We start from the raw sequence: 17,562 nt of genomic DNA on the forward strand, positions 1-17,562 counted from the left end.
GTGTGTGTGTGTGTGTGTGTGTGTGTGTGTGTGTGTGTGTGTGTGTGTGTGTGTGTGTGTGTGTGTGTGTGTGTAGGGGGCTGGGAAGGTGGCTTAATGGTAGAATGCTTGCCTAGCATGCATGAAGCCCTGGGTTTGATTCCTCAGTAGCATATAAACAGAAAAGGCCCGAAGTGGCTCTGTGGCTCAGGTGGTAAACTGCCAACCTTGAGCAAAAGAAGTTCAGGGACAGCAACCTAGACCCTGAGATCAAGCCCCAAGACTGATACACACACAAAAGATGGTTATATATGGAGGGAAAGAATGGCAAAAAAAAAAAAAGAAAAGAATGGCAATAAAGAGTATGTATGTACCAGAACGAGTGTGTGTGTGTGTGTGTGTGTGTGTGTGTGTGTGTGTGTGTGTGTGTGTGTGTGTGTGTGTTGTAACAGCTCCATCACAGAAATCTGAGCTGAGGTGCAGAAGATCCTTTTAGGGTGTGAATTCTGTGTGAGGCTGCCATTATTGAAGCCCAGATGGGGTTTGCAGATATCCTTCAAGGACTCTGAGAAGCACTGGGGAGGGCCCCCTGCTTCTGCCCCATGAGGCCTTTTGCCAATGGCTCACATTCAAGTGCATGAACAGGCCCAGACTGAGCAGTGGCCATGGGGCTGGGCCTGGCCTGCTGTTCTGTGCCTGGCCTGCTTTTTGGGCCTCCTCTGGGCAGAGGCTCCTGAGAGGGTTCTGATTGGAGGATACACTACCCCTCCGGCCCCCATCTCCTTCCAGGAATCTGCCAAGAGAAGAGGTGCTCTGAGCAAGCCAGTCACTCAGAGGCTGGGGTCAATGGACACCCCAGAGGGCAGGGAGGGATCCTTGCTCCTGTCTGGGTCAGGGCCACAGGACAGGCGTCAGGAGGGGTCACAGGCATCCTACCTCATTGAAGTCAGCCACATCCTCACAGTTTTCCAGGACCCGGGAATAAAAGGACTGCCCTGTGTGGGGAAGAGAGGAAACCCTAGAGTCAGACCTGTAGACGATGGGCTGGGGTCACACCTCCAGCTGGGAATTGTTTGTTTTGTGGTGGGTCTCAAACTCAGGACCTGGTGCTCTCAGCTTTTAGGCTGAGGTTGCTGTCTCTACCTCTTGAGCCATACCTCCACTTCTGGGATTTTTGCTCCTTAATTGAAGATAAGAGTCAGATATATCTGCTCCAGCTGACTTCACACTGATCCCCTGATCTCAGCCTCCTGAGTAGCTAGGATTACAGATGTGAGCCACATGGTGTCTGGCCTGGGAGTCATCTTAACAATATTTGACTCATATGAACGGTGGGACCCCACAGCTCTATGGTTCTCTCCAGGGTAAGGTGAGTCCCTTTGTGACCTCTTAGTAGCCCTTGAAGTCAGCAGGTCAAAGGCTATTAACTCCATTTTACAAATGGAGTACTAAAGCCTGGAAGGCCCAGGCTGGTCAGAGTCGAGGTAGGAGTAGACCCCAGGGCTCTTATTTTATCTCACCCCTTCCCAGGGGTGCGTTTCAGACTCCTTCTGCAGCTCACCAGCCACGCTGGCTGTCTTGAGTCAAACTATCACAGCAGAAATCTGGTCCAGTGGGCACTGAGCTCTGGCTGTTGAATGGGGGGGGGTGTCCTGTGGAACCTCTCCCTTCTTTGACAATGTCCTCAGCTATCCCCAGGGACAAGGCCTAAACAAGGCCTGGGACAAGTGAGGCCAAAGAAGAGGGCCTGTCTCAGTCTCCCCAAGAGACACCTGGGACTGCTCTGGGAGACTTGGGCTTTGTCCCAGATGACTCCACCTTTCCGTAGCCACTTCAGGTATCCCTTCTCCGGTCCTTGAGGTGCCCAGCCTCTACCCATGAGAGCCCAGGCAGAGCCTAGTACCCCTGTGCTGGCTAGCATGACTGTACCGAGTCTGTAGCTAGGATAGGACACTGCGTGTGCCAGCATACCCTTTTTCTATGTCAGAAGTACCATGCTTACCCTGTTGGGCCAGTCTCTGCAGCATAGCCCTAAAAACAAGCCTCATTCTGATGGCTCCATTTTGTCTGCTGGTGTTTCCTATCTTTTTTTTTTTTTTTTTTTTTTTTTTGTCGGTTGTGGGGCTTGAACTCTGGGCCTGAGCACTGTCCTTCAGCTCTTCAGCTCAAGGCGAGTGCTCTACCACTTGAGCTACAGCGCCACTTCCGGTTTTCTGGTGGTTTATTGGAGATAGGAGTCTCACGGTCTTTCCTGCCCGGGCTGGCTTTGAACCGCGATCCTCAGATCTCAGCCTCCTGAGTAGCTAGGATTACAGGCGTGAGCCACCAGCGCCCGGCTCCTGGTGTTTCCTATCTTGAGTAGAGCAGGCTGAGCTAGTTTTACCAAGTTAGTAACATTAAAGACTGCTGCTACCCTAGGTGGCCAGGGCAGTTCACAGCCCGAGAATGCCAGAGAGCAGTGGAGAGCAGTGGAGAGATGCTGGTTGCTGTTGGCTCCAGCTGCTAGGAGAGCAGGGGGTGGGCACAGTACCATGAATATGAGAAGCTGAGAGCCGCTGGCCCTCAAAGCTCCGAGGTGCTAACTAAGAGAGCTACTCTTTGCCAATTCAGAATTTCTAGCCAAGTTGAACAGAATCTTTGGCCAATTGATAACCAGTCAAATCCCAGTCCCCTGTCCTCAACACCCATGGCGCCATGCGCCTGTCCTTTCCCCCCCTGGGACTTAAGGTAGAATAATGGCCCCAATCCATAGGATTTCCACCCTCAGGGGGCTGAAGAGGAAGCTAGGGGATCAGAACAGGCCCCAATTCAAGCTCATACAATACATATCTCATGATCCAGGTTTGCACAGAATACAGAAACAACACAGAGAAGCAGAGTAAGTATTGTTTTAGATATGGGGTAGACTTCATGAGAGGAAATTACAGTTTTTATAAGGAGAAAACCAGAGAGAAAGGTATAGGTTAAAAATTATTCTTCTTGGGCTGGGAAGGTGGCTCAGTGGTAGAGCGCTTGCCTTGCATGCCAGAGGCCCTGGGTTCGATTTCTCAGCACCACATAAGCAAAAAGAAAAAAGCCATAAGTGGCGCTGTGGCTCAAGTGGTAGAGCGCTAGCCTTGAGCTGAAGAGCTGAGGGACAGCGCCCCAGGCCCAGAGTTCAGGCCCCATGACAGGACTCCCCCCCAAAAATTATTCTTCTCAATTAACTTATTATTCTCTGTCACCACCCCCCAATAAAGTATCATGACAGGGACCTGCTTATTTTTTAAAAATGTAAGAACTAATTATATGAATATATTTTGTATGTGCATAAACAAAGACTATGAACCAATAAAAGAGGTTATTAGTGGGGCAAGGAGGAGTTTTATTACAAGTGGCATCTTTGGAGTTTTTACTGTACATTGTAAACGTATGTGTGCGTTTTGCTGGAGATCAAACCCAGGGTCTTGCATATGCTAGGTAAGTGTTCTACTTTTGAGCTACATTCCTACTGATAAAATAAATTTTTGATTTTATATTAGTTTTTATTTTTTGTCAGTCGTGGGGCTTGAACTCTGGGCCTGGGCGCTGTCCCTGTGCTCTTCAGCTCAAGGCAAGCATTCTACCTCTTGAGCCACAGTGCCACTTCCAGTTTTCTAGTGGTTTATTGGAAATCAGAGTCTCACAGACTTTTCTGCCCGGGCTGGCTTTGAACCATGATCCTCAGATCTCAGCCTCCTGAGTAGCTAGGATGACAAGCGTGAGACACCGGTGCCCAACTTAAAATAAAAATTTTATAATGATTATGCTTTACTTGTGTAATCAAAAGAAAAAACGCTTTTAAATCCCTGTCAACTTAAATCAGCCATCCATTTTGTAGAAGGAATGTCTCTTGATTGAATCTAGTCAGGGTAGTTGTCACTAATGGGCAGGGCTAAAGTCCAAGACAGGCCTTGGCCTGGGAGGACAGGCTATGCCCTCTTCCCACAGAAGTCCAGGCCACCCCAGGCAACAGGGCTGAGGGCAGTGGGGAAGGAGGCCAGCCTACTCCCAGAGGAGCCCTGTCCACTCCCCAGGCCCTCTTTGCCTCATCTGTTGAATAAGAGGTCTCTGGGCCCAAGTGGTTCTTAGCATTCAGGAGCTAGTCCTAGTTCAGTTCAAAGCCAGACCCTGATTAGAAAGAGACAGGTTTGATCTTGGGCCCACAGAAACACAGTAAGGTAGGAGAAGGGTGTGTGTGTGTGTGTGTGTGTGTGTGTGTGTGTGTGTGTGTGTGTGTGTGTGTGTGTGTGTGTGTGTGTGTGTGTGTGTGTGTGTGTGTGTGTGTGTGTGTGTGTGTGTGTGCGTGTGTGTGCGCGTGTGTGTGCGTGTGTGTGTGTGTGTTGCAATGTTTAAGAAGCTATAAATCAGGACCTATCCACACACATACAAAAAGGGACAAAAAGGGAAAAAGAATCTTTAGCATTAGCCAAGGACAGAACAAAACAAAAGAATAAAAAAGCAAAATCTCAGCCAATCTCAGCCATACCACTTCAAGGCAGCCAGTGGAGGGGGAGAATGAAAGACGGTGCCTGAGCCTTGTGCTTCCTTTAATTTTCTCCACAACTCTCTCTCTCCCTCATATTCTCATATTCTCTCTCTCCCTTTCTGCCTTCCTCCCTCTCCCTCTCTGTCGATCTGTCTCTGTCTGTCTGAGTCTCTCTCTCTCTCTCTCTCTCTCTCTCTCACACACACACACACACACACACACACACACCCCACAAATTGCCAGTCAGGTGAGCACAGCTGTGCATTGGGCTTCTCCCAGGATCCCTGGCTGTGAATAATCAAAGTTCTTTTCATCCTGGAATGGCTTAATGAGGCTGGGATATGGTGATGCCCAAAGGCCTCCAGGAGTGAAAAGCTGGGGAGCCTAAGCAGAAGAAGGTGGGACAGGGTCCTCCAAGGTGATATTGAGTTCAGATGTGTGTAAAGCACTGAGGCTCAAATGATCCACTGATTACACATTTCCCGCAGCCACAGGAGAGAGGAAGTAAAATACAGTGAAATGACTCATTGCAGGATTTATACATCACAGCTCTGAAAATGGTCTAGAGCCTCATTCACTTGAGCTCCGGGGATGCAGTTGTGGTGAATGTTCCCAACAGGAGCAGCCAATAAGCTTTCTCTTTCTCTCTGTCTTATCTGTCTGTCTCTTAGTCTCTCTTCTCTCGAAACAAATCAATCATACAGAAACAGTGGCAGAGCCAACTTACTAAGGCAGCAAAATACATTTAGGCATTTTTTTCAGAGCTTCTTTTGCTAGCCCTGCTGGAGCACAGCCAGAGGACCTCCAGCCAGCATCCAAGTTATTACTGGGGGCTCTAAGCCCATCTTTTTTTTCTCTTTGCCAGTCCTGGGGCTTGAACTCATGGCCTGGGCACTGCCTCTGAGCATTTTTGTTCAAATATAGCACTCTACCACTTGAACCACAGCTCCACGTCTGGATTTTTTGGTGGCTAATGGTAGAGAGAATCTCACGAACTTTCCTATCCCAGCTGACTTTGAACCACAATCCACAGATCTCAGTCTCCTCAGGATTAAAGGCATGAGCCTCCAGTATCTGACTTAACCCCATCTTGTTTGATATCCACTCCACCCATCACCAGCCTTATTGACACGTTGGCTTCATTTTATGTGGCCTTCAGACAAAACTGAAAAATCCCAATACCCACTCACCTTTCTTGCCACAGGGAAGACTGTGGATAAAACTAGAGAGGAAAGCCCCTCTCCCCCTGGGTGGATAGGCTCTTTGTGGCTCAAGTGAGAAGGCTGGGCAGAAGACTGAACAGCATCCCCCTTCTGTTTTCCCTAGCTTGCTGGGCTGTTTGGTTTAAAGTGAACTCATCCCTGAGCCTATCAATGAAGAAAAGCATTACAGATCGGAGCTCTAAAGTGTATTAAGTGCCATGACATCAAATATGCCCATCTCCACGCAGAGGCCTGAGAAGCCCAAGGCTGAACAGAGTACTTTTATGCCATTTCTGTTTAAAAAAAATACCCATCCTGCCACTATCTCCCTGAATGCAGGTACGGTGAGTGCTTGTATGACATGCAGGGTGTCATGATGGCTTCTCACAGGAGGGGATCAAGGGGCACACAAATGCCCCTGTGCCCAGAACAGCGCCCTTTCCAGATAGTTTGACCTGCTAGAGTTTTGAGAAAAGGCCGGCTGGGAGGGGGCAACCCCATGTGTCCTTTGCTTTCCACTGGCAACGAAGGGGTTTGGCTCTCCAGCGCTGTGTCAGCCCTGCCATTTTGCCTCTAGAGGAGGCGGGACATATAAAGATAATTGGAATCTGGTACTGTGGCTAAGAGCTTATTCCAATCAGCAAGGGGCGAGTGTCAGCTATGGAAAAGGCTTTTACATAAGGCAGAACTAGGTGATTGGCTTGTAAAAAGTGAGGCCTCAGGAGAACCGGCAGTCTTAGCAGCAAAAGGCAGATATTGTCCAGGCAGAGTAAGGACACTGGGAGAACAGTGGACTCTAGACCTCTAGAAGGAGCGGGGGTAGATCCAGGGGAAGAGAACATGTTCGAATGTTCAAGAGCCGGAAGGAGAAGGGGGAATGATGGAGCTGGACACAGCATGGTGGGTCCCGAAGGTGACAGGAGGCATGAGAGGTTTGTCCTCACAGGAGGATCAAAAAGGGAGCTGCCAAGAGCCCAGAATGCAGTGGTCAGTATGTGTAGGGGAAAAAGTCCAGGGCCAAATCCTCTCAGTATTGCAGCCTTGTCAGCACTTGGTCCTCTGGCCACTGCTTCAGCGGTGCTTGCCCGTGATGCCTGGTCTGAGCTGAGAAATAGAGCACAGTGCTTCTTGCCACTTGGCCCTGCCGATGGTCCTTTCTTTGCCTTAATTAAAACCAGAAAAGCAGGCTAGGAATGTGACTTAGTGGTAGAGTGCTTGCCTAGCATGCATGAGGCTCTGGGTTCGATTTCATGGTACCATATAACCAAACCATAAATAACTAAAATAAGTGTTTAGATAAACAACAAAGCTTCACTACTTGAGTTGCCTGAGTGGGTGGTTCAGAGCCAGCAAGCGGGACAAGCCCTTTGGCCAGGCCACCCTGAGTCCCAGCACCTGCTCTCCCTCTGCACCTCCAAGGGGGCCTCTGAAAATGGTCTTACTGCCTTCACCTCTCCCCCTGAGATCAGACTGTTTCTTTGAAGGCTAGCTACTCCCACAGAGCACCAGGAAATAGGGCCTAGGCTTCCCAGCATGCATGCGAGACAAATAGCCAGGCCTTGTCAGGTGTGGGCGGGGCACACATGTCTGGGATCCCAGGAGCAGATTCTCCAACCTTTGGGATCTCAGCCTCATCATTTGTACAGTCTGTAAGCTTAAGTCCTGGGAATGATGTGATGATGATCAACAGGAGGAGGAGGATCCTGGTTTTCTTTTTCTGATACTAGGGATTGAACTCAGGACCTAGTACTCGCTAGACTGACACTTACTTATCTGAGCCATACTTATATCACAAGAAGCTGATTTTGTTTGTTTTATGTGTATGTGGGTGCTAGAGTTTGAACTCAAGTCCTGAGTGCTATCCCTCACCTTTCCCACTTGAGCCACAGCTCCCACTTCTGGCTTTTCTGTGGTCCATTGGAGATAAGATTCTCACAGACCTTCCCTGCCTGGACTGGCTTCGAATCACAACCTTCATATCTCAGCTTCTGAGCAGCTAGGATTACATGCATGAGCCATCAGTGGCCAGCCAAGAGTGTGTTTTTGAGACAGAGTGGAGAATCAAGTCCCTTATAGGAACACAAGGGGTTCAGTAGAGCAGTTATAGCCCTTGGCACCCAGTGTCCAAGTTCAAATCCCGGCTCTACCACTTGGCCTTGGTGAAGCTGTTGAACTTCTTTTTGTCTTATTCTCTCCATCCACAAAAATAGAGTCAGTGACAGTGTTTAGAAGCAGCGCCTGCCCAGTGTCTGATCCTCAGTAGGAACCAGGATGGCTATGTGGAGGAGTCCGGGCTTTCCTTTAGGCCTTAAGTTATGTGCTTTACCTACAAATAGTCTGATCTCCTCTGAATCACATTTGTAGCAGAGGTTTAGAAACATATATTCACATTTTCCCCTCGTCTGTGGTAATATTTGTTCAAGTTTTAGGTATTTTAGCTGTGAGATTATCTTGTCATTTTTTTTAAAACTTGGTAAACCTTACATTTACAGATCTTAAGGAGAGGTCTTTTTTTTTTTTTTTTTTTTTTTTTTTTTTTTTTTTTTTGGTACTGGTCCTAGGGCTTGAACTCAGGGCCTGGATGCTATCCCTGAGCTTTTTGGCTCAAGGCTAGTGCTCTACCACTTTGGTCCATAGCTCCATTTCCAGCTTTTTTGGTAGTTAATTGAATATAACCCCTGGCTGTGCTGGGTTTGAACCTGGATCCTTAGATCTCAGTCTCCAGAGTAGCTAGGATTAGAGGCCTGAGCCACCAGTGCCCAGCTAAGCTTCCCATTCTTGAATTTTCCAGATTTTGGCTCTCAGATCTAGTGTGGCTAGAGGAGAAGAGAGGGGGATGCAGTTCCTAATACAATGACCTAATACAATGTGAATACTACACTGTAATGTTTAGAGAATGACAAGACACACACACACACACATAAATATACTCAATACAGATGCCATTCAATCTTCAGTCAGTTGTATCTGTGGATAGAGAACCCAATTCATTCATTTATTATTGCTATGCAATATTCCATTGCGTGGATATACTATAACTTGATTCATCCTTCTGCTGATAATACTTTTGGGTTGTTTCTGACATTGGGATTTTATGAAGAAAGCTGTTGTAAATAGTCTTATAAAAAGATCTTTTTGTGGGCATGTCATTTCATTTCTCTTGGGGAAATACCAAAGAGCAACAACATTGCTGGGCCATAGGAGAGGTGTCTGTGTACTTCTTATTTCTGTATTACTCACTTTACAATCCTATCAGCATTGTAAAAATAGTTTCAGCCAAGCCAGGCGCTGGTGGCTCACACCTGTAATCCTAACTACTTAGGAGGCTGAGATCTGAGGATCATGGTTCAAACCCAGCCTGGGCAGGAAAGTCCACAAGACTCTATCTCTAATAAATTACCAAAAAACTGGAAGTGGAGCTTTGGCTCAAGTGGTAGAGTGCTAGCTTTGAGTAAAAGAGCTCCAGGGATAGTGCCCAGGCCCTGAGTTCAAGCCCCAGAACCAGAAAACAATGAAAAAGTTTCAGCTGTTCCACATTCCACCAACACTTGGCTCTTAGACTTTTTAGCCACTTTTGTGCATGTGAAATACTATCTCATTCTAATTTTAATCATAACTTTAATGATGTTAACCACATTTTCATTTGTTTTTTGGTCACTTGAATATCTTAGTCTGTGAAGTGTCTATTTCAATCTTTTGGCTATAACCTTAATGTTCAGTATTTCTGGAATAAGCACACTGTGAGCTGGATTTTTTAAAATATAAGTGCCCATTATCTAATTGAAAAAGAATCCTCTCAATTCCTAGTCTGCTGAGGGTTCTCATGATGGGTGTTGTTTTGGCAAATGTTTTTTTATGCATCTGTGGATATGTCCTGTGGGTTTTTTCCCTTTATTGTGTTAACATGGTTTAGTAGTTTGGAGTTTATTCTTCTTATTACTATTTGTCGGCCATGGGGCCTGAACTCTGGGCCTGGGCACTGTCCCTCAGCTCTTCAGCTCAAGGCTAGTGCTCTACTACTTGAGTCACAGCACCACTTCCTGCTTTTTCTGCTTATGTGGTTCTGAGGAATTGAACCCAGGGCCTCATGCATGCAAGGCAAGCACTCTACCACTGACCCACCTTCCCAGCCCCAGGTTTATTATTTTTTAACTGACCTTGAATTCCCAGGGCAAAACTCATTTTCTATAATGTGTTATCTTTATATGTTACTGTTCAGCTGGCTAATCTTTTGTTAAGGACTTTTACTTCTGTGTTTGAGAATTAGTGTGTGTGTGTGTGTGTGTGTGTGTGTGTGTGTGTGTGTGTGTGTGTGTGTGTGTGTGTGTGTGTGTGTGTGTGTGTGTGTGTGTGTGTGTGTGTAAGTCTTGTCAGTTTTGTGGATTTTTAAAATTTTCTTTTTGTTGGTCATCAGGCTTAAACTCAGGACTTGGGCACTGTCTCTGAGCTCTACCACTTTGAGCCATAGCACCATTTCCGGTTTTCTGGCCATTAATTGGAGATGAGTCTCACAGACTTTCCTGCCTGGGCTGGCTTTGAACCATAATCCTCAGATCTCAGCCTCCTGAGTAGTTAGGATTACAGGTGTGAGTCACTGGTACCTGGCTAGGTTTATGGTTTATAAAGTGAGTTGGAAAGCTTCCTCCTTCTCTGTTTTCTACAGGAACTTATATATGATTGCTCCTTCCTTAAATGTTTCTGAGCATATATCAGTGAACTTTCTAGATCTAAAGTTCTCTGCAGGAAAGGAGTTCATTGCCATATCATCATTATTAGTACAAATTCAATTTCTCTAGTAGATTTGGGGCTCTTTAAGTTTTCCATTTCTTTTTGTGTCAGTTTTGGTAATTCTTCCCCTCATCCCCAAGGATTTTATCATTTTATCTGAGTTGTGGAATTTATTAAGATAAAAGTATTTCTAATATTCCCTTTTTAAAATGTGTTATAATATTCTCTTAGTCTCTCAACTTTTTTTCATATTGGGACTTAAAAATAAATGGAATTATTCTCCCTGTTCTTGTATGTATCTGAAGCCTTTTATTATAGAAAGTTTGAAATATTTTCTTCCCCAGGGATGGGCATAGGTGGAGTAGTTCCTTTTTATGTTATCAAAAAAAATGAATGGGATAGCCAAGCTCTGGCCATTCTGGGAAATTATTTGCTAGTCTGTTCTCTCTGAGCATTTCCAGTAATATGTTTGTTGAGGGTCAACTTTTTTTTTTGTTCAAGGTTAGTGTTGTACCACTTAAGCCACAGCTCCACTTCTAGATTTGGATGTGTGTGTGTGTGTGTGTGTGTGTGTGTGTGTGTGTGTGTGTGTGTGTGTGTGTGTGTCTGAGTGTCTGTGTGTGTCTGTGTGTCTGTGTGTCTGTGTGTGTCTGTGTGTCTGTGTCTGTGTCTGTGCTTATTCAGAGATAAGAGTCTCATGGTCTTTTCCTGCCCAGGCTAGCTTGGAATCTCAATTGTTAGATCTCAACCTCCTGAGTAGCTAGGATTACAGGCAGAAGACAGTTTTATAATAATTTGTATAACATGAAAACATACTCTTCCTTGAGGCTTGTGAGACTAGGGAAAGGTGACAAGGAGTCCCTCTGCCAGGAATCCAGAGCAAAACATATTTGCTAGAGTTTAATTTTAAAACATAAATCTATTTAAGTGAAATGTATTAGCTACTTAAAAAATTTTCCCTTTTACTATAACATATACCAATGTTAAATTAGGTTGTGAGCACACGAACATTATTCTATAAACTCACATAGAAAAGAATCCCCTTCCTTAACCTTGTGCCAGATGATTAAACCAAACAAATCTTGTCGTGTGTGTGCACACGCGCTTGCATGCACTTGCCGGTTCTAGAGTTTGAACTCAGGGCCTGGGTGCTGACCCTGAACTTTAGTGCTCAAAGCTAGCACTCTACCACTTGGTGTTTAACTAGAGATAGGAATCTCATGGACTTTATTACCTGGGCTGGCTTTGAACTTCTATGCTCAGATGTCATCTTTCTGAGTAGCTAGGATTATAGGCATGAACCACCAGAGCCCAGCCAATAAGCAAATCTTAAAGAAGAACACTGATCTAAAGAATACACTGCAGCAATCCCTTGTCCTACTTCCCTGGCTTAAATACCCACAGCGTTGGGATGTCTAGTGCACTTCTCCCCCATCCCACACCCCTGTCTGACAGCATACTGTTCTCTCTTCTGCTTTGTTCTGTTTTGCTTTGCTAAAGGATTCTCTTGGTCTCTGCCTCAATGTGCTCTGTCATTCCCATGGTAATAACATCATGAACCCAAGTCAAGGATTTGGTAGCCCAAGTTGAAGACCCCTCCCGCGCCTTAACTCTACTAGTCTCCTTGGTCTACTTTGGTCCTCAGGGTACTCTTACCAAAGCAGGAAAGGCTTGGGAAAATTTCTGGGAACTTGGCTTGCTTTCCTCCCTGCATCATCTTGGGCTTTGGGCTTTGCCACCCCCGGGGGCTTTAGTTAGAGATAATTTCCCCAAGGATGGGGGTAGGCTTGCTACTGGGGGATGATGCTGAGGCCTTGTGGTAGGTGAGCATGAGGGGGTGGAGTCCACGCCTCCTTATTCTCCTGTCTAGTTCAGTAGGTCTCTAATATCCTAGGGCAGGGACTACATCACCTTCATCCGCAAGGGCCCAGGCTTGTTCTTTGCACAACCTGGCACCGGGCTTCCCTCAAGGCATTTGGGGCCAGCATCTCCCCTCAAGGCATTTGGGGCCAGCATCTCCCTCTGATTGCTCATCAGTTTCTTCTTCCAAGCATTGGCTTGGACTTGGGGGTTGGGCGTGTCAGGAGAAGCTAGGATCAGTTCCCTCTGGATGTCTGCTGTCAGTCTTTTGGGATGTCTATAGTTGCCAACTGTGGGGTGCAGAAAGCGAATGTGTGAAGCCTCTACAGTTGTCATAAAGGACTCTTTCTAGAAACCTGCCTCTGTTTTCTCTGCTCTGTGTCCAGCCCCTGCCCTCAGGGGCTCTGCCTTGGGTTACCTACAAACACAGAGTCTAGAAATGGAGTTCTCCACTGTGGAGGGCACAGGCTGCAAATAGACTAATGCCTGGGTGGTCAGGCTGACAGCTCAGTGAGATAGGCGTGCTTCAGATCGACATAGTGCTCCCTACCTCATTAGCTCTGGAGATAAAGGAACACACACAATGAAGCTTCCAGGACAGGGCCCTGCAAGCTGAGCAGGGCTACTGTCCCACTGCTAATTCCATGCAAGTTTCTCCATCTTGGTTTCTCTGTCTACAAATGGGACTGGGGTATCCAGCACAACAGCAGCAGCGTTGGTCTGAGGCTGAACCGCCCAGCCCTGTTTCATGGATGAATGGTACATGCTTTTTGTTTTTTGTTTTCGTTTTTTTCTCTAAAGCCAGCACAAGCCGGCAGGTGGCACACAGAGACCCAGGGATGCTGCAGAGAAGGCAGTTGTTGGGGTGGGAAGCAGCAGGTGGCCCAGCCCACCTTCCTGTCCCTTCTGCCTGCCCTCCCCCTGCTGTCAGAGTCAACTGTCGCTTCCACCCATGCCCAGCCCTGGGAACCACCCAGGACCTGTGAGGAGGTGACATGGGCGCCAGGGGTTTCTGATGCAGGGTTGGAGTGGGAGGGGCTGGCAAGCTCACTTCGCCCTCCTGGCAGAGCTGCACATACAGTGTCCAGCCTAGGACACAACTCCTTCAAGGCTCCTTTCCTACAACTCCACCGCACTTCTTTGGTCAAAGGCTGATAGCCCAGAGGTATTGAACTGTGGCCAGATATAAAGGTTGAAGAGGTGAATGGGCAAAAGGCACGAGGAAGACTGACACTGTCTCTCTACTTAAGACACTCAGTGGCTGCCCACTCTGCCAGGCGAAGTTCTGCTTGCCACCTTGGCTATGTGGTCCTAGGTTTTGTGCCCTCTCTAGTCTCCAGTCTCATGCGGTCTGTCATTTCTGCGGGCCAGCTTTTCTCCAAGACTTGGGTATGCCCTTCTGTCTGCTCACACCCATCCCCTCCCCGCCACCATCATTATGTCTCTGTCTCCTCCTGCCAGTCCCTTAACTGTTGCCTCCTCTAAGAAGCTTTCCCTGATGGACAGCACTCAGCACAGGCTAGGAAGCTCTTAGCCCAACCTCTCTGTACCACACACATACCCACTAGTATTTCTGCCCACCAAATGGGGCTCCTTGAGGCCAGGGCCTCAGTCACATTCAGCTTTGTATTTCCAGCACTGAGACAAACTCATAATAAATGGTTACTAAATACATGCGTTGAAGGAGTGTCAGAAGAGAATTGGCAGAGGTGAGACTGGGGACTTGAAGGGTCTCATTCTGGATCACAAGAGATTGGGGAGAAGGCATCATACTGGGGCCCAGGGAACCCCTGGCTGCCTTGGTTTCCAAACTAAGGACCCTGGGGGTTCCAGGTACAGATCTTATTTCGCATACAAGGAACCAGCCTGTTAACGTGGAGGAAAAGGGCTCAGCAGGGCTCTGTGGGGCAAGACCCTTCCATCCTGAGGCTCCCTGAGCCCAAGTGAGCTCCTACTTTGGCCTCCCTGATCTCTGTATTCTGCCCAATAGTGGCACATTGGCCAAGTGCAGGATGCAACAGGCATGAAAAGGAAAATCTAATTTTCAATAAATCTCAAAGACAGCCAGGCCAGAGGCAGGTAGACATCCTGAAAAGCCTCATGGCTGGGGCCCTGATAGAACTTTCCCAGCCACCCTCCCAGCCCTTACACAGGCCAGGCTAGCTCAGAGAGTTGGAGTCTCTCTGAGACAGGGGCTTCCTTACCTCGGAAAGTCACTTTGGCAATCCGATCACCCCTGCCCCGCAGCTCCGAGACGGTCTTGAGGTGGACAAGCAGGGCCATGCTGGTGTGGGAGCCTGGGCACTGCCAGGCAGAGCAGCAGGGAAGGAGCTGGCTGGTGGAATGAAGCTCACACGCCTCCCTCCTCTTCCCGAGCTGCCTCCTCCTCCTCCTGATGCTGCCCACAGAGACCAAGGCAACCGAGAACTAGCTGCTCCTTCCAGCGCCTCACAGAGCCTCACAGCCCTGCCAGCCTTCCCAGCTCCCTCCCAGTTGTCAGCCCAGCATGCGTGTAACGTGTGTGTGTGTGTGTGTGTGTGTGTGTGTGTGTGTGTGTGTGTGGTGCGCCCAGCTAACAGCCTGGGAATGCACACACACAGTTGGAATTCATTATTCAGCAGTGCCGGCCCCCAGATAAAGCCCTGGCTGGCTTCAGATGTCTTCTCCCAGCTCCCAGAGCAGAGGTTCCTGACCACCCTTGACAGGGCTGACTGGGCAAGCTCAGATATAAGGAGCAAGCAGACGGAACAGTGGGTCTGAGCATGGATGGGGCGGCTGGGAAGGGCAAACCATCGTTGGGGATCAGAGGCTTCATGATCTGCCTGCCCATGGCACTAGACTGTGGCACTGGCATTTTGGGAATGATCCATGCCACCTTCTGTTCTGTCAAGTTAACCACAAAGGCTGCCAGTGGTTGAAATGCTCGGAAACCTGGACAGCCAGGCCTGGCTGCTATGACTAGGTCCCCTCACTCTGTGCCATGTAGAAATCTAACCTAGGACCTACCAACTGGAAAAGCAGCCTCTATCAGGCATATCAGGGTGGTGCTTGGTTCTTCAGAAATACGAGCAATAAGAGAGAAGGAGTTGCTTGAACTCAGGGCCTAGGCTGTCTCTGAGCTCTCTACCGCTTTGATCCACAGCACCACTTTCAGTTTTCTGATGTTTAATTGGAGACCAGAGTTTCATACTTTTCTTCCAGGGCTGGCTTTGAACTGGGATCCTCAGATCTCAGCCTCCTGAGTAGCTAGGATTACAGGCAGGAGTCACTAGCACCAAGCCAGAGTCGCAGTATTTAAGGAAAGAGTGTCACTTGCTTCCCTGCAGTCTCATGTCATCTGTCCCCACGGCAAGTGTGGAATCCATTATCCTATTCTGCCATGTCAACTGCCCTCTGACAACACATACCTAAAACATTCGTCACCAGATTCCTATATCAGAAAGACACCCAGCACTTGAGTGCCTACGGAGTGGTAGATTGTTGGTTGTTAGTTGTAGCATTGCACGTTTAGGAGCTCTGAAGCTAAGTCCATAGGGAAGGCTAAGACCAAGGACCACACAGTAGATCCAAATACTGACTGATCTATTGATCATATACATTTATTTGACTCATGGTCCTGAAAGCTGAGAAATCCAAGATGACAGAAGCCTTATGACCTGAACACTTCCCTCTAGACCACACTTCCTAGCTTTGCTGCATTGAGGATTGAATTTCCAACACATTTTTGGAAGGAAGAATATGGAAACCACACCTATAAATCTGAAGATGGACCTGGAGAGATTATTCTGGGTTACCTGGATCCTAAATGCCATCCCATTTCTTTTTAGCAGATGATAGAGAGGATGGTTTGACACATACACTGGGGTAGAGGTACTATGAGGCAGAGAGAGGAATGATACAGTCATAGATCAAGAAATAGCAGCAGTCATTAGAAGCTGGGATTTGCCAGAACCCCAGCTTCCTCTCCTGCTGGAGTATGGATGACCCCACCAACAACTTGATTTTTGCCTCTGTGATACTCATTTCAGACTTCTAGGCTCCAGAACAAAAATAAACCAAGGCAGAGAGAGAGAGAGACAGAGACAGAGACAGACAGAGACAGAGAGACAGTCAGTCAGACAGACAGACAGACAGACAGAGAAGGAGTCTATCTGACTTTCTAGGTCCCACCCCCAAGACTGTGTTCCTGAGAGTGTGGGTTCTAATCTCCTATCCTAGGTTCATGGGACCCAAATCTTAGAGGTCTGCAGTTGTAGTTCAAGGGGAAATGGAGGACCAGACTCAGCAGGGCTGGTCACACGAAGGCTGAAGGGGCTTTTTTCTGTTAGTGTGTGCATAAAGACCAGGCACCACCCTAGCCTATCCCAGGATTAGGGGACCTGAGCACTGAAGTGCAATTGTCCTCAAGGAGACCTGCCCCCCTTCCCTCTAGGATGTGGAGATAGAAGCCCTGAGGGCAGGGATCCCTCCCTCTGGAGCCTGGGCAAGGTCCTCTCATACTTGCTATTCCTTCTTGGGTGAATGTCCCCATCCCACCCCTGCCTCCTTGCCCCGCCTTGGCTTATCAGGGACCCATCCTGGGGGTACTTCTGCCCAGCACAGGAGGGGGGAGGGGTGTGTGTTTGGATCCTCCTCAGTGACTCCTATCTAAGCATGTCCCAAGGCTGCTCCACTGGTGCCTCCCACCTCCTCCACTCCCACTCCATTGACATCTATGCACCCCAGGCCTCACAGTGTATCCTGTGCAAAGGATGCCCAATCGATAATGACAGGATAAAAGGGTGAGCTCCCAAAACAGAGTGTGAAGGTGTAAAAAAAGAAATACTAGGTAGCTCATGTCTATAATCCTAGCTACTTGGGTGACAGAGATTGAGAGATAGCAATTTGAGGCCAGTTTGGGCAAAATTAGTCCATGAGACTCTATCTTGACCAATGTCTGAGTGTCATCTCAGGCCAACACAGGCATAAAGTGAGATCCTATCCTGAAATTAACCAAGAGAAAAAGGGTTGGCAGAGTAACTCATATGGTATAGTCTCTGCTTAACAACTGCAAGGCCCTGAGTTCAATCCCCAGTGCCTCAAAAAGAAAGGCAGAGAGAAAGAAAAGTCAAAGAAAAGAAAAAAAAATCTAGGTATGGTGGCACACTCCTGTAATCCCAGTACTCAGGAGGCTGAGGCAGGAGGATCACAAGTTGGATATTAACCTGGCTATATAGTGAGATCTTGGAAGGAAAGAAAGCAGGGAAGGAAGGAAGGAAGGAAGGAAGGAAGGAAGGAAGGAAGGAA

The 17,562-nt window shown here is 47.7% G+C and overlaps 1 protein-coding gene across 7 annotated transcripts in view; it reads right to left on the reverse strand.

Moving 5' to 3' along the window:
* The window catches only part of Otof (otoferlin), an 88,267-nt gene extending 73,569 nt beyond the window's left edge, over positions 1 to 14,698 (reverse strand). For 5 of the 7 annotated variants that reach the window (XM_070025183.1, XM_070025176.1, XM_070025175.1 and 2 more), the window contains exons 1-2: positions 14,481 to 14,690; positions 916 to 974 (exon numbers count right to left, since the gene is read on the reverse strand). In XM_070025183.1, the coding sequence (XP_069881284.1) occupies positions 916 to 974; positions 14,481 to 14,559 (138 nt within the window). In that variant the 5' untranslated portion in view covers positions 14,560 to 14,690. Of the gene's footprint in view, positions 1 to 915; positions 975 to 14,480 lie in introns of all 7 variants that reach the window. The other 2 variants (XM_070025180.1, XM_070025181.1) reach the window with 2 other exon arrangements.
* Positions 14,699 to 17,562: the final 2,864 nt, after the last annotated feature.

This window comes from Dipodomys merriami, unplaced genomic scaffold (genome assembly GCF_024711535.1).
Source record: "Dipodomys merriami isolate MVZ:Mamm:240054 unplaced genomic scaffold, mDipMer1.0.p SCAF_17, whole genome shotgun sequence".
Classification (NCBI taxonomy): Eukaryota; Metazoa; Chordata; class Mammalia; order Rodentia; family Heteromyidae; genus Dipodomys; species Dipodomys merriami.